At 39.2% G+C, this 17,544-nt stretch overlaps 1 protein-coding gene across 6 annotated transcripts; it reads right to left on the bottom strand.

Annotated features, from left to right (window-relative positions):
• Positions 1-1,777: 1,777 nt before the first annotated feature.
• On the bottom strand, positions 1,778-16,567 carry LOC143023497 (pyridoxal phosphate phosphatase PHOSPHO2-like). Of its 6 annotated transcripts, none has more exons than XM_076182026.1 (2): positions 16,394-16,567; positions 1,778-4,297 (listed from the first exon to the last, which is right to left on the bottom strand). In XM_076182026.1, exons 1-2 carry the CDS (start codon positions 16,466-16,468, stop codon positions 3,509-3,511), a joined length of 864 nt encoding a protein of 287 aa, XP_076038141.1. In that variant the 5' UTR covers positions 16,469-16,567; the 3' UTR covers positions 1,778-3,508. The 6 variants fall into 6 exon arrangements, with proteins under 6 accessions (XP_076038141.1, XP_076038145.1, XP_076038142.1 ...); XM_076182030.1 differs by having other exon boundaries at positions 16,398-16,497; XM_076182027.1 differs by lacking the exon at positions 16,394-16,567 and adding an exon at positions 16,018-16,159.
• Positions 16,568-17,544: the final 977 nt, after the last annotated feature.

The raw sequence follows: 17,544 nt of genomic DNA, 5'->3' as shown, positions 1-17,544 counted from the left end.
GGAGCTGGCAGATAGGATAGATAAAAAAATACTGGGATGGTTTGGGCACATATAGAATGATAGACTAGCAAAAAGGGTAAGGAAAGCAGAGGTGGATGGAGTATAATTGAAGGAAATACAGATAATGAGATGGATAGATAGGGTGAAGGAAGCCTTGGGTAAATGGAGGAATCTCTGTTAAGTAGGAAAGGGCTGGAGATAGGTGTGAGTGGAGAATGGATGTGAATGAATGGTAAACTGATAAGGCCCAAAATGAGTACCCATCATCTCTACATAGGAGGGGAAGAGGAAGGATGGTTGTCATATTAATGAAGTTGTGGAAATAAGCCAGCTTCAGCTGTTGGGCCCTCCTGTGGACGTGCTGTCTAGCTGCATTGCTTCCGACCCAGGCAGGGTACAGGGATGACCCTTCATCTACAAGATATTTTCAAAAAGGAAACAAATTGGTATTGGATGGGTGTGGGATGGGTGGAGGATGGGTGCAAACCCTGACTGACTACCTCCCTTGTGAGGGAAAAGAACCCTTTTGGTACATATAGATAGGGATTGGGGTTGTAGTTATTGACTGTTGTGCTTGGGTCTGCTGATAATACCAACAGCAGAAGAGGGTGGGTAGATGCTATGATGTGACCATTGTAGATTGTTTTTGAGTATAGGAGTGGAGCTCTTTGTTTCACTTACTGGAAGGTGTTGCAAGGTGGGGTGGGATTGTATTTGTGAAACTTTGGTTTGGGAGGCCTGTTCCTCCCTCTTTGTTGTTGTTGCTGCTACTGTTGTTATTACTGTTAAAATTCTTACCACATTATGGATTACCATACTGGAGGCAGCTCCTCAACCTGGTTAGGTTTGGGGAGGCTATATTCAGGGGACTTTTTTTAGCCCCTTCTCAATGTTGGGTGACAAGAATGGTTCTTCAATAGGACTACTCAACTGTGTAGATAGTTACCTCATTGTGTTACTTCCCATCCTCACACAAGGCAACTACTAGACCTACACTGCCAGCCATACGAGTTGTGACAATGGATTTCCAGACACCACCATCTCCTGTCTCCATTGTTGCACACCACTGCCAGACTTGGGGTTGTGACTGAATAGTCTGTCACTATCAGTCACTGCCACACTGTTGGAATTCCCAGATGGGAGGAGGTTTCAAGGAGCACCACTTGGAGGTGGTGTGGGAGCAGTTAGTACTTTTCTTAAAGGTTTCCATTCCCCAAGTATCATATCAAGATCCTGTTATCTTCTTCTAAGTAGGGAGAGGTGAAGAGTTGGAGGATCTCAAAACAAATCCATGATAGGTACTAGATACCTGGGAGAAATTAACCTTCACTACTCTTGTATTCTAAAGATCATCTGCCCCTGCTATCATGCACCATTATAGGAATAGGCTAGTATTAGGAAGAATTCAGTTATTGTTAAATGGTTAGAAGAAAGTTCTGACAGTGATTGATTTCACACCCATTCTCAGTTCCTACTTCACACTTAGCATGAGCTTCCCTTGTGAAAGTAGGTTCCTGAGATGGTGGTGAGGATGCCTCCCTTCAAGAAAGGTCAGGAGAAAAACCTACCTCCCCACTTTAAAATATATAACTATCTGAACCCTTATTTTTCAGGGTTAATGAAATATTTTCATTAAATATTTTTATTCACAAAAAATAAAATAAATAAAAGATATATAAACAAATAAAACAAACAAGTGACCTAATTGAAAATAAGGACAAAGATCCAGGGTCAACAAAGTAATATTAATACAATTATGGTTAATAAAACTCACCAATGATATAAGGTGCCTATATATTTTAGATCCGTCTTCAAAGTATGTTTCAAACATTTTGCACTCTTACATAAAAACACATGATATTTAAGACACAAGATTTAAAATATTTTACTATGAAGTGATCTAAAAATGTAAAAACACTGCTGTAAAACACTAATGTGGTACACAGCTTTCATTATAAATGTTTATGAAATTCCTTTCAGACTACAAAAGCTATTTTCATACCAAATGCTTCACCATATGACAATAATAACTTGTTTTGAGTTTCATTGACTGGGAATCTGCTGTCCCACACTATCTAAACAATCCTTCGGCCCTCTAATAGATCTCTCTAGGAAAAAAGCTGAACTGCTCTATTACTGTGGGTCTGTTTCTGTGTCGACATATGGCAAGAATGTGGGGAGCAGCCACCAGTTGTCATATCTCCTTATGTGAAATACACGAGGAAAGACATTTCACACTGACAGTGAGAGATCGTAGAGATACTTAGAGATGAGGGTGCTAATGGAATTTAGACAACCAACTGAGATGTTTCTCTTCTACTGCCATCTTGCAAAAGCAACTTACGCAAGTACTCATCATCTACCCTTTGAATATATTAAATGCTGCCTCAACTTTCCTTGACCTGCAATCCCACAGTAATCAGCAACAATCTCCGGTCCTTCCCTTAGACCTCTCTAGAAAGAAATGTTGGTCGTTATTTGTGTTGCATAGTTTTAGTGCAAGTGCATTTGTCACTGGCTGGTCAGAGAAGGGAAGCAGTCACTGGCTGTAAGCTCTCCTTATGTGGAAAAGTGTAGGAAAGATAGTGGATACTAAGAGGAAGATCTTGGAGTTGGTCTGGAGTCTTAAGTGTCATCCCCTCAGGGCTGGACCTCAAGATGGATGTCAGGGTGTAAATGGTATCTGAAGACAAGCATCAGTGATATGATTCTTAGGTATTCTCCTTGTTGGATCATTCTATGTATTTTCACTTTGTTAGTACCTCAAAAAAAAATTAATACCTATTTGAAATTTCTGATTATTGGTAAATCTAAAAAGAGAGGGGGGGGTCAGCATTTTGGTGAATTAGTGCAACAGGTAGCATGATAAACTTCACAAATATATTATTTGTGTACATTTTTTCTTCTTTTTTTTCCCAAGACTGGTAAGAAATAAAATAAATAGCTGTACTTGTAATATTTCTTTTACACTTTTGCAGATGCTCCCCATTTTTGGAATGTTGTTTAGAGGGACAGCAAATTCTATCACTACCCTAGGCATCACATTCAATATGCTGCTGTGATAGACCAATGAATAGCTACAAATGGTGTGCTTGTAAGGTGGATATCCAAAAGAATCATCTTCCTGCCATTCATCTTCAAAATTCATCAGTGCCTTTACCTCCATCTAGAGGTGAAGCCCTGAGGGGCTGATACATTTTTCAACTTTATTTCCCCCACCTTTCCACGTGAAACCTGACAACTAGTGACTGCTCCCCTACTACTACTACTACTATTACATAATATAGGCTGGTAACAGAAATTGACCCATTCTTCTGCAACACAGACAAATGCCCAAATTTCTTTCCAGAGAGATCTAAAGGAGGGTCTGATGATCACTGTGAGCCTGTGGGATTCCAGTCTGAAACTCAAGACAACCATCATTATTATTACCACATTATGATAACAGCTGACAATTTACAAATCTATTTAAATTTTCATTAAAAATTCTAACATTGCTTATTCATATCTATGTTTTAATTAATGTCCTAAGCCTTGGATGAGGAAGATTTTCATTAACTGCACTATACCACTCCTTAACTTTCTCATGAATATCCATTCCATTATCCCATGGGCAAACCTCAGCTTCCACCTTGAGTCCTTTTTCTGCTTCCATTCTGGGTATACAATTAAGAAGGGAATAGCCGCTTCGAGGAAAGACGGCATCTTTTTCTTTCAGAAGCAAACTTGGGCAAAAGTCGTTACTTCCATCCCCAACATAGGCTATGTGTGAGAAATGAACATTATCTTTCTGTCTTGATTCTACATAACTATTCAAAATGTGACCCTTGCAAAGATTTTTAGTGCTAAGTTTGCAATAATCTTGATAATGAAACATTTCAATATTAAGACAGTCATTCTCATCAATCTTTGCAGGATTTGTAAATATTTCTCGGAAAAGGTCTCTTATACCTTCATTTCTCAAAATATGATCAATGAACAAAGAATTACTATCTGATATCACAATAAATTCAGTTGAATCTCTTGGTAACTTCGTTAGGAATTCCTTCATGCTTTCTGTTAATTTGATTTCTGTTAGGCAATTCAGTATTTGAGACGACTTGGTATCATTCTTGTGGAGAAGTTTAAAAATTTCCTGCATGTATAAAGTCCATCCATCTTTCCGATACAACTGTTTCAGATCTTCAGGAACTTTGTGGTTGGGTAAAAGTTTTACAATGTAGGTGTCACTATTGTCATCAATAATTGTATGATCAAAATCTAGGGCAACTAGAACCTTCTGCGCAGCCATGTTTGCCTGTAAAAGAAAAGAAAAAAAAAAAAAAGGAAAAAACAAGAGAGAGAAATGGATGTTACAAATATGCATTGTCTCAAATTTACAGACTTACAACAAAGACATACAACAACAGTTATGTCATAGCACATTGGTAAAATAATACTGATAACCCACTTTCATAGAAGAATAAGCGAAAGTATAAAGATCTATATATTTCAATCACTAACTGTGATCCTCTTCAGCAGAAGAGGCATCTGCTGAAGAGGATCACAGTTAGTGATCGAAATATACAAATCTTTATACTTTCGCTTTTTCTTCTCCAAAAGTGGGTTATCAGTATTAAAGACATATAAATATCAGTTTTGCCTGAGATGCTTCTATACTTGTACTATATTAGTGGTTTCTCTCTCCAACTTCCTTGCCTGATCTTTATCAATAATCTTTATCACAACACAATTTTAATGGATGTGCCTACAAAGAAACTGAAATAAAAAGTGAAAATGTAAGGGTTACTGTCAACTTTGTTTCATCATTTAGATTTGATGCTCAGGTACCAAGTGTCATTTATACTTATATATTCAAAATCCAATAAAGGTGCTGTACACAAGAACACCTGTACGTGTTGATCAACGCAGAGATAAGATATGATGTACCCCGTTACCTTTCAGTTCATGTCTTACATATTCAAACCAACAAAATACAAACATTTCCACCTTATTTTTTTTCTTAATATCAGAATAATGAATACTGTATTGAGATACAAGTGGAAAACTGTGAATGGATAAATTAATGCAGCCCAAAGGGATTTGTTATTGTCTTCTATAATTACTCATAGATGCATGAGGGAGGGAGGGAGGGAGGGTTGCCACATAATGAAATGGTGGGGGTACACTAGCTTCAGATGTCAGGCCCTACTATGGTGCTATGTCTAGCTGCATTGCTTCTGGCCCAAGCAATGGACAGGAGACAGGGATGGTGGAGATGAAATAGAAAGTAAAACAAATGGGTGTTGGATGGGTGAAGGGTGGGTGTACAGTATGCCTTGGCAGGTTACCTCCCTTTTGCTATGGATAGAAAATGAATAATAAATATAATAAAAAGTCCCATGTATTTATTCATTGAAGCTATCAGTATGTAATCAAACCTACTAGATATCATGAAGGCCAAGCTCTAACAAGGGATGACTTGATATTCATGAATGAACAGGGTATAGTGGAAGAGTTTCAGTACCTATACTCCTTGAGCACAAGTGACCTGCAGTTTACCCTGGTCTTCAGCAGTCATAATTATTACTTAACAGAAAACAGTGTATAACTGCAACAAAGCTGACTACAAGGCTATAAGGGAGATGCTTAATGTAGACTGGGACAATGAACTTGAGGGGAAATGACAACAATAGAGGAAGCCATGCAATCAGCTAAAGACAAAAATGTACCTGTGGCTGAACTGGAGTTCAGTCCTTCTGACCCTGGCAGAAGGAAAATCATTTGGATGAATCAAGATACATTGAGCAAGGCCAAGAAGAAAAATCATGAAAGAGAGGCAACGGCCAACATTTCAGGAAAAGTACCGTAAGAGGATGGAATATTTCTTGATACATTATTAGAGCTTTATCAAGTATATATTCTTGATAAAGCACTAACAAGCAAAACACTACCTTCACTGTCACATGATATTTTTCCTAACAAAAATCATGCCTGGCTGCAATATCTTCACACCAAAGACAGTCAAAATTACTAAGAGTACTTACATACTGGGAAATCAAGGACTCTAAAGGCAATCTGGCCGGCAACATCAAAATAATAACAAAACTTTCTGGTGACTGGAAGGTGCCTTGGGACACCAGAAGGCTAATGTACTAAACAGAGAGTATGCCATGGGAAGACCTTTCTTCAATTCCATTGATAAAAATCTAGGGTGACCATTCACAGCTCATAGTTTCTGTTACTCATGTAAAAGTATCACCAGAATCAGACCACATCCATCCATGTATACTCCAGAAACTGATGTTATCACAACCCCAATCAGACTATTGTATAATATGAGCTTATCTACAGACACACCACAACAATGGGAAACACCAACAGTAACAAATATCTTTAAGAATGGTACTGAATCACATTCAGCAAACTACAGACTAGTGTCACTGATAATCCACTGTCTATAAAACTCCTAGAATGCACAATAATGGAAGACATCTTGGCACACCTTAGGGTCGATGATCTACTGAGTAACCAACAACTTGAATTCTTTTGAAGTTAAGTCCAGTCACTAACTTGCTTGAAGTCCAAGGTGTGTGGACAGAAGACCTCAGTCATGATATACCAGTTGACATAGTGCTTTCAGGTTATGCGAAAGCCTTCAACACTGCACCACATTAATGTTTGCTGGCACAGTTTTATTCCCAGGGTATCAGTGATAACATCCATGAATGGATTGGGAATTTCTTAACAGGCCAGAAAGTGCTAGTAAATGGAGAAGTCAAGAGTAGAAAATGTCACAAATGCCTAGTTCAATATTGGGGCTCTTTCTTGTCTACATATAGATCATATAAAATAATATATCTAAGTCACTGTAACCCTGAATGAACTTACAGGATGACTACAAGAAGTGACCAGTCACATTTCCTGAAAACCATAAGTCAGTTAACTAAACCAAATCTTATGAATCCTTAAGTAGAAATTCAAATCCATGGATAAAACCACATTTTGTCTCCTATTTAGGAACTTAGTTTGTCCCTACCTCAAATACACAATAGTTGTCCATAGCCCAAAGCTTAAGAGAGTCAAGGGCCCCTTGGAAGAGCTGCAACACAAGGCCACTAGATTGGTCCAAGGTATCTCTTATGTCCTATATTCTGATCAGTTAAGAGAACTCAAACCTCCCCACTCTTGAATAACAATTACAGACGGCAGACCTGATACAGGCATACAAAATTACCAATAAGCATGACAAGCTAAATTATCAAAGGAGGTTCATGACCTGTGGACACTCTTTTCAAACCTTCTTCCAGTAAGGTTACCAAAAGATATGACCAGAATCACTTAAGCCTGGAACAAGTTGAGCCAAGAAACTGTGGAAGCAAGGACAGTCAATTTATTCAAGTCTCAGCTAGCTGAAGGGTGGCAGCAGCATCCAGATATATAGGAGTACATTTCCTACTTGTGTCTGTGCTTTAATCTGCTTTAGGAGGATAAAAAAAAAGGTACAAGATCTCAATACCTTAATTAATCAATGAATTTCCCTGTAAAATTACTAATAGTAAATATGTAAATCCCAGCCAATATTCGGCAATATCTGTACATATCCTATTCTAACATGATCAACAAAATGTCAGATGACATTTTCCAGTCAAAAACATAACTGTGCAATGACAACATAATTTGTCAGTCACACTATAAACACAACATAGTGAAAATTTTTACTAATCTTAAATTAGTTTAGGTAAGATAACCTAGTAAGCTATAGTAATACACCAATGACTGAACTAATGATACCCACCTATTAATGTTTATCTAGTAATTACTAGTGAGGAACAAAGAGGTAATCTATTATTTTGCCCCCACCCCAGGGAATAGTTGTAACAGCCCTACTCTATATTGCTGTAACTGTCATATCTTGCCTTAAAACTACCCAACATAGGTGCTGACACTACATATTTTGGTAATTCATTCTATTCTTTAATCACTCCTATACTGAACCAATTTCTTTTCATTGCAACTCCACAGTATGCTTGTTTGTTCAATTTCACAATTTTATAATCATGTCATATGTAGTGTGAATCATTAATCATATGAGACGTCTTCATAACCTTTAAGCAACTGTATTATGTCCCGTCATTGTCATCTGTACAGATTATGAATATTCATAAAATATGCAGCACCAATAATGAATTCAAAATTGGATGAACAGATAACAAATCTATTAGATATGCACACATTATGAAGATTCATAAAATGTTAGGCTAGGTAGTTAGATTAGGTTTTTCCGCTTCTCAATATTACTCATGTCAGAGGTCAAATTCCCACCCCCCACTTCATCTGGCACTCCAGTAATTTGTGCATGTATAATGGATTCATTATCTATGCACCCAATTATGAGTTCAATATTTGTGCTTCATGTTTTTTTGGATATCCATAATCTGTGCAGATTTACAAAATGTGCATGACATATTCCAAATATGCTTTATACAAGTTAAAAAATTCCTATCCATCTCTTGACTTTACCTCTTATGCCCACTACCTGTAAAATGATAGCCTCTTGCAAGGTACCAAAACTTTTTCAGAGTCCATATAATTTATGTCCACATATTCCTTCCTATTCAATATATCAATGACTTCATCAAGCACTTTAACAGGTTTGTCAGGCAGCTCTACACTCTATGAAAGACATATTACACACTGATTAAAATTCTGTTTTTCTAAACGATTCATTACGTTCCCTCCAATAACTGTCCCCATACTTTAGCCATCAAGCATCCACCACCCTTTCTTACCTCTGATCTTAGCTCCTCATGGATGATGGGTTATGCCTGTATGCCACCCACTGCCCTGGGTCAGAAGCAATGCAGCAAGAAAGCACATCCACAGCAAGGCTGCTTCACTTAATCAGCGACCCCCCTCTCCATCCCCTCATGCAGAAAAAGAGAAGGCAGGGAAAAATCCTTTCAGGCTGCATCAAATCATCATACATAATAACTCCCTACCCACCATCCATTCCCCTCCTTGCATCATAGTATCATCTATACACAGCCATTCTCCACTTACCCCTATCTCCTGCCTTCTCCATTCCTTACTCAACAAATATTTCCCTCCTGCTTAACACCCCTTTCACCCCATCCATCTCATCCTCGGTCCCCTCAAGTTCACTCCCTCCACCTCTGCCTTCCACACCTCTTTTACTAATCTTCACTCATTCTTTTCATTTGTCCAAACCATCCCAATACGTTTTCATCAGCTCTATCTGCCATCTCCTTTTCCAGCCCCACTTTCCTCCTCATCTCCTTCTTTCTCAGTCTATCCAATCTTGTAATCCCCAATATACTTCTCAGACATTTCATCTCAAACACATTTAAACTTTTTCTTTCTCTTAAATTCCATGTTTCTGCTCCATACAGTGCCATCAGCACAATCACCCCTTCATATAGTCTCTTCTTAGCATACATTCCCAGATGCCTATTTCTCGACACTTTTTAATGCCCCAAGACATTTACTTGCTTCTCTCAGTCTACAATTTTCTTCCACTGCCACTCCTCCCTTTCTTGCCACATGCAATCCCAAATATCTAAAGCTATCCACTTCCTCCAGCCTCTCTCCTTTAAGATTTACTTCCAACTTGCTGCCCTTGTACATTCCACACTACTTTTACCCACATTTACCTTCAACTTTCTCCTATTGTATACCCTCCCAAACTCCATCACTAACTCCCTTAATCCCTCCTATGACCCTGCCACAAGCAGTGTCATCAGCAAACATCAACTGGCTCACCACCTACTTTTCTCAGTTTTCTTTTACCACAGCAAAAATACTTACATCACACCTCTAAATCTATGACAAACTAGTAAACTGAGTAAAATTCTAATGATTGGCTAATGACACTGTCATGTGAATATGTTGTTGGTCATACAACTGGCAAGCTTTTTTTCTTTTACAGAAAATTTAATCAGTGACCTGCATATATTGCACTCATTCAAAGATTTACCACATGGGTTAGTAGTTCCCTAGACTCATTTCCAAACAACTCTAATGGATACCTCACTAAAATACTTGCTTAGGTTAGATCACTATAGTTTACATTACATAACTGTATGTCATGTTACAGGTTGTTAAGTTAGGTCAGGTCAAGTTAGGTACTGTTAGGTACTAACATGTTACTTCCTAATGGTATTCCTAGATAATGGACATTGGACAAAACAACCTTGCCATTGCCCATCCTTAACCACTTCAGTACAAGTCAAATTCTTGCTGCCATATGTACAATTCATCACACTTCTCGCGTTATAAAATATAGTCACTGCTGTATTACTCATTCTCTTTTACTCTGAGTAATAATAAACACAGAAAATGTGATCAAACCAGTTCACAGAATCCAGGGGTAACTCATGTACAACTACAAAAAAATATATACTGTATATATATAATCAAGATGCTGACATTCTTGCGTACCCACTCACGCTTCATGACACCTACATAGGTGCCATTGTACTGAAATGGTTAAAAACATCAATGCCCTAATTCCAACTCGAAGTGCAGCCCTAAGGAACTGGCACCCAATCTCCAGACTGGGCATAAATAATAAAAAGATGTTTTGTAAGGAAATCAAGAGAGGAAGGGGAGGCAAATCAAGTATAAAAGAAAAGGTAAAAGGTGCAGATGGAGAATAATGGAAGAGGCATAAGGAGAAGGGCAGAGTATTTAAAAAAAAAAAAAAAATACTAAATGTGATGGAAAGGTGGTTACAGTGGGAAGCACTAAGAAAATGACAGTGATGAATAAGGACAATGGGGGAGAAATAAGAAAAGATGGGGTGAAAGCAAGAAACGTGGCTTAGATGGGTGTCATGCAGTGTCTAAAAAAAGGGAGGTATACTGATGGTGGACTGGTTGGTAAGGTTGTTTAATGTTTGCCTAAAAGAGGGTAGAATGTCGGAGGACTGGAAGAGTGCCTGTATAGTTCCACTTTACAAGGGAAAAGGGGAAAAATGTAAGTAGAGCAGTTTCAATGGGATCAGTTTGTTGAGTGTAATTGGGAAGGCTTATGTGCAGTTTTGATTGAGAGGATTTGGAGAGGAACAGTAGGGGTAATTGGTGAGGAACAGTGTGGGTTTAGGACAGGTAAGGGTTACATGGATCAGATTTTTGTGGTAAGATAGATATGTGAGAAAATTTTAGCAAAAGGGTAAGGATGTCTTTTGAGTCTTTATGGATTTGGAAAAGGCTTATGACAAGATAGACAGGAAGGCACTGTGTGAGGTTCTGCAGATATATGGGATAGGAAGAAAGCTGTTAAGAGCAGTCAAGAGTTTTTATGACAGTAGTAAAAGCCTGTGTTAGAATTAAAAATGTAGAGATTGAGTGATTTGAGGTAAAGGTGGGACTTCACCAGGGATGTGTCATGTTGCCATGGCTGTTCAATGTGTACATGGATGGGGTGGTCAGGGGATTAGAGATAGTTAAAGAAAATTGTGAAAAATGGGAGATAAGCCAGTTGTTGTTTGCTGACAACACTGTACTTGTAGCAGGATAAGAGGAGGGATTAAGGAAGTTAGTGATAGAATTTGGGAAGGTGTGCACAAGGAGAAAGTTGAAGGTAAATGTGGGTAAAAGGTGAAAAGATATACAAGGTAAGAGGATGGCAACAAATTGAAAGTGAGTATTAATGGAGAAATGCTGGAGGAAGTGGATAGCTTTAGATACTTGGAGGCAAATGTGTCAGGAAAGGGAGGTGTGGAGGTGGAAGGAGAATGTAGAATGAGAGAAGCAAGTAAATACCATGGGGGTTTAAATTGTATAATGAGAAATAGACATTTGGGAATGGATGCTATAAGGAGATTGTCTGAAGGGGTGATTCTGCTGACACCACCGTATGGGGCAGAAACATGAAACATAAGAGAGGAAGAGAGGAAGAGTCTAAATGTATTTGAGATGAAATGTCTAAGAAATATGGTAGGGGTTACTAGGCTGGATAGAGTACAAAATGAGGTGAGGAGGTGAGCAGGGGTGAAAAAGGAGTTGGGAGACAGGACTGATGAAAGAGTAATGGGATGGTTTGGACACATGGAAAGAATGAGTGAAGAAAGATTAGTAAAAGGAGTGTGGAAGGCAGATATGGATGGAGTGAACTGAAGGGGGTGACTGAGGATGAGTTGGATGGATGTGGTAAAAGGGGCATTGGGAGAGAGGTGAATATCTGTTGAGGAAGGAATGGAGAAGACAGAAGATAGGGGTGAGTGGAGAATGGTTGTATATGGATGATTCTGTGATGCATGGAAGGGAGTGGGTGGGGGATGGGGGGTTAGAAAATGGTTATGTGTGACCAATATTTTGACACAGCACAAAGATTTCTCTGTATCTTCTCTTTTCCTGCATGAGGAGACTGAGAGAGGGAGTTGCCAATTAAATGAAATGGCTTTGCTGTGGATGTGTTGTGTCTTGCTGCACTGCTTCTGACCCAGGGCAATGGGGAGAGATGCAGGGATGACCTGTCATCCAGTAAGAGACAAGAAAAGATGGAGGGAGGGAAGGGTGGTGAATGGGAGTGAAGTGGGTGGGGATGAAATGGGAGTGGAATTATGCCTTTTGGCTTTGGCTACCTCCCCTGTAAGGGGGGAAAAGCCCTTAGTATATGTATATATGTACTACTTTTCTTCCCATTTTTTCAAAGAGTAATTGACACTTGGCAAATGCTTCCCCACTCCTCCTCTTAGTCCTACTTCCCAGTGACATAAAAACATACCTACACTAATAATAATATACCAAAAGCCATTATTGCCTCAAGTTTTACTGGAATCCCACAGTAACTGGCAATGGTTCCCTGGGTTCTCCCATAAATCTCTCTGAAAAGAAACATTGACTGTTTATATGTCACCAGTTTATAGAATTAAGGGGAGGGGAGCAGTTACCAGTTCTTGTATCTAAGTACTCCTGGAGTAGTGGTCCCATCTAGTGACATGATTTGCTCTCCATCCCTCCAGTACAATCTACTTCATCTCATTTAAATTACCTTGGTCTGAATACACAGGGTGTTGTTAGGAATTTCTTTGGCCATGTTTAGCACCATAGGGCTAGGGGATCAATGCATACTGTCAGATAGAACCACTGTACTCCTGGAGTGTCAAAGATGACATAGATCTTGAGCATGACAGTACCTAAGGACTGCACCTTCAGATGTGAAGGTGTTAGTGGTTTCTGAAGACAGGCAGTATGGTGTCTCTGACATCCATCTTCCAGGACTATCACTTGCAGGTACCTACCACTGGTCCCTCCCTCCCACCCATAATACAATATGGGCAATATTCCAGTTATTTCCGTAAATTTTGAGAAGTGCACACCTAAACAATAGATAGAAAATTAAAAATAATTTTTATACATACATACATATACCAAGGCTTTTTCCCCCTTACAAGGGGGGTAGCCAAAAAGGAAAAGGCATAAAATCATTAACACCCATTCCATCCCTGAATACACTCCACACCCCTCCACCCTCCCTCTTATCTTAGCACCTCCTGGATGACGGGTCATCCCTGTACCCTGTCCACTGCCCTGGGTCAGAAGCAGTGTCGCAAGACACAGCACATCCATAGCAAGGCCGCTTCATTAAATCGGCAACCCCCCCCTCCATAAATGGAGAAGATGGGGAGAAATCCCTTCGGGCAGCGTCAAATTTTCCTCACACATACTACCTCATCCCCCCATCCCCCCGCCCATTCCACCTCATGCATCACATCATCATCCATATACAACCATTCTCCATTCACCCGTCTTCTGTCCTCTCCCGTCCTTCCTCAACAGACATTCCCCTCTTCCCCAAAGCCCCCTTCACCCCATCCATCCACCTCATCCTAGGACGTCCCCTCATGTTCACTCCCTCCACATCTGCCTTCCATACCTCTTCTACTACTCTTTCTTCATTCATTCTTTCCATGTGTCCAAACCATCCTAATACTCTTTCATCAACCCTATCTCCCAACTCCCTTTCCACCCCCGTTCTTCTCCTCACCTCCTCATTTTTCACTCTATCTAGCCTAGTAACCCTCATCATACTTCTCAGACACCTCATCTCAAACACATTCAAACTCCTTCTCTCTTCCTCTCTTATGTTCCATGTTTCTGCCCCATACAGTGCTGTTGGCACAATCACTCCTTCATACAGTCTCCTCTTAGCATCCATTCCCAAATGTATATTCCTCATTACACTCTTCAATCCACCAAGGCATTTACTTGCTTCTCTCAATCTACATTCTACCTCCACCTTCACTCCACCTTTTCCTGCCACATTTGCACCCAAGTAACTAAAACTATCCACTTCCCAAGTAACTAAAACTATCCACTTCGTGATATACATTTTTCTTGGCAGAAATCAATAACAGAAAAAAAAAATTAAAAGCGATAAATTACAAAACGGAGTTGCAACATGCGCTTGAGACACTATCTTTATTTTGATAGATGCTGAAGTCAAAGAAATTTAAGTATGATAACCTGGTCTAACCTAACCTGCATTTAACCCCTTCCATACGGTGCCGCACACGTAGGCGTCATGGGGAGCGAGTGTATTCGCGAGGCTGCCATATCGGCGTCTTGATTATATATATTGTAGTCGCCCCTCCATAATGACATTCTTTCTAATTCTTTTGTAATCGCATTTTCTATGGTTATCAGAATTCACGGGTGAAGAGAGAACGATCAATATAAGCGGTGACTATATTTTATGATGCGAGTATTATTACGACACGTCGTACGGCTGGCATTGGCTGCTGCCACCGAGATCTAAGTCCATGACGCCTACGTGTGCGGCACCGTATGGAAGGGGTTAATAATGTAGTACCTGCAAAGCTACAGGTTATCAGGGTCATTGTAGTTGTCATTGTTATCAGGGATGCTGTCAGCTGGGGCTAGACAGACAACAACATGGAGTCTTGAACTTATGGTGGCAGCTCTATTCAGTAGTGTATTTTAGTATTTATTAATTCATTTCAAAATTTATTTTATGTTGATGTATTTTTTTTTTACAAAAAAAAAAAAAAAAAAAAAAATCATTTATATATCGCTTAGATATACACTTCTAAAAATAAATAATTATTTCCATTGAAACCTACATCAGGGTCCAAGGGCTATTGCCAATCACTGACATAGGTACTGCAGGTTTCCAGTTAAGTGAAACTAAAGGCAATATATTATCATGACACTTGGCCACACTTTAATAAACAAGTCAAATGTATACCCATTTCTTTTTTTACTTTATATGAGGCAACTTGGAGGCTTCACCAGCTGTACTTGTAGTTAAGACTATTTAACCAAGATCATGGATGTCCACAAGGTATCACAAGGCAAAGTAGGTATTGTGCAAACTTCTGAATTTTTACCAATTAGTGATTTATCTATAATCTAACATCTGCCCTCTGATGTATCATTTTTATTCTAAAACCATCACTAACATGCCTGCAATTGAATTATTCTGGCTGCAGCCAAAATTATGGGGAATGTTACCCATGTAAAAGGTGTTAATCAAAACAAACTGTACTGCACACCTAAACAATAAATAGAAATAATCAGACAATTGCCACCCTCAGTACAAAAGTGGTTAACTGAAGCTGTAACCCTTTAGCTACCAATCTGATATCACGAAAACAAATAACAACAGCCTGGCGGCAGCCAAAAGACAAGAATGATGTTACCCGATGTTATCATTCTTTTGTAGGCAAATCACAATGTTCAATTACTATCATCAGCAGGGCAGTACTTCGCCATAGATCGAATATCCTTGTCAATATTTGGGAATACTTACTCTGCCTTACCATAACGAAACAATCTGAGTAACTAAACCTACCCTTCAATAGTGAAATCTAACCAAAAAGTGCGAAACCTAATTTTACCAAATGTTTGGTCACTGACGTAACTAAATACCAGGGTAACAAAGGGTTACTTTTTCTCACTCGATACACATCTCCGTATATATCTGCAATGCCAGAGCTAAAACATACTACTGGGTGTATTTCACGTAAACAATGAATTCGATAAAAAGTACCTATTTTCCAGAATATCTTGTTGTGCCTCTAACTTTTCTCTTTACGCTGTCTTGATTAAAATGAAAAAATCCTAAGATAATTGGGAAATGGCGCCGATATCAGTCTTTTTTTTTAACTTTTGGCATCTTTTTGCTATCCAGATCCATTCAAAACTATAAAGTACATTACTACAATTTCCTCACATAGCACCCGATTTTAGTCATGTAAAACTGAAAATATATCAAGCAATATGAATATAATAATAATATGCTGTTTTTGAAGTGATACGGTACTACTATGGTTACCAAATTTCTCATATTCTATTTAAATTTGTTTTTATAAACACCAGTACTACTTTCTACCTTATCTCAATTGCAAAGCAAGTTCAATACTCACATACGATTGGCAAAGCCTACGCAAGGGAGAATAGCCTATAGATTGCCCATAGACAGTCCAAACGCGTGTAAACATGCGCACGGCTAACTAATCAAAGTATTTTTTACGTAGCAGCTTTGGCTATTCGAGCGCTTTGTTGGATGTTCTCATTAGCTCTTCCATACACCAAGTATGCTAGTACCCTGGCAGGTTCTTTATCGCTTAGTATGTCAAGATTAGATAATGGGAATTTACACAATGTCACGCTATCATTTTGTATTACATGAATTCACACAAAATTTCTAAGGTCATAACCAAAACATGGCCAGTTCACAAGTATATTTTCAATACATACTTGCAATTTAATTTTCCCACGGTAAAAATATAAGTAGGCCTACATACATATACGAAAGGCATTTCCCTTGCAATGGAGGTAACCAAAATCAAAAGGCATAATTCCATTCCCACCTATTTCATCCCCATCCATTCCAACCCTACCTAACACCTCTCCCTCCCTTCCTCTCGTATTGGATATGATAACGTACAACATACATACATATACCAAGGACTTTTTCCCCCTCACAAGGGAGCCAAAGTCAAAGGCATAAATCCACTCCCACACATTTAATCTGCACATATTCAATTTCCATTCACCACCCTCCCTCCCTCTTTTCTTGGCTCTTCCCTGGTTCATAAGCAATGCAGCAAGACACAGCACATCCACAGCAAGGCCGCTTCATTTAATCTACGATCCCCCCTCTCCGTCCCCTCATGCAGCAGCAAAAAAAAAAAAAATCCCTTGGGGCTGCGTCAAAATATCATTCACACATACTCTCTCACCCACTACCTTTCATGCATCACAGAATCATACATACACAACCATTCTCCACTTACCCCTATCCTCTGTCTTCTCCCTTCCTTCTTCAACAGACATTCTCATCTTTCCCAATGTCCCTTTCACCCCAGCCATCCTTCTCATTCTTGGTCGTCCCCTCATATTCACTCCTTCCACCTCTGCCTTCCACACTCCTTTTACTAATCTTTCTCCATTCATTCTTTCCATGTGTCCAAACGATCCCAATCAACCCTATCTCCCAACTCCCTTTTCACCACCGCTCTCCTCACCTCCTCGTTTCTTACTCTATTCAGCCTAGTAACCCCTGCCATACTTC

The sequence above is a fragment of the Oratosquilla oratoria genome, unplaced genomic scaffold (genome assembly GCF_046742065.1).
Source record: "Oratosquilla oratoria isolate Oo_2021 unplaced genomic scaffold, ASM4674206v1 SCAFFOLD48, whole genome shotgun sequence".
Taxonomy (NCBI): Eukaryota; Metazoa; Arthropoda; class Malacostraca; order Stomatopoda; family Squillidae; genus Oratosquilla; species Oratosquilla oratoria.
Note: the sequence above shows the minus strand (reverse complement) of the source record. Positions and strands in the feature narration are given on the sequence as shown.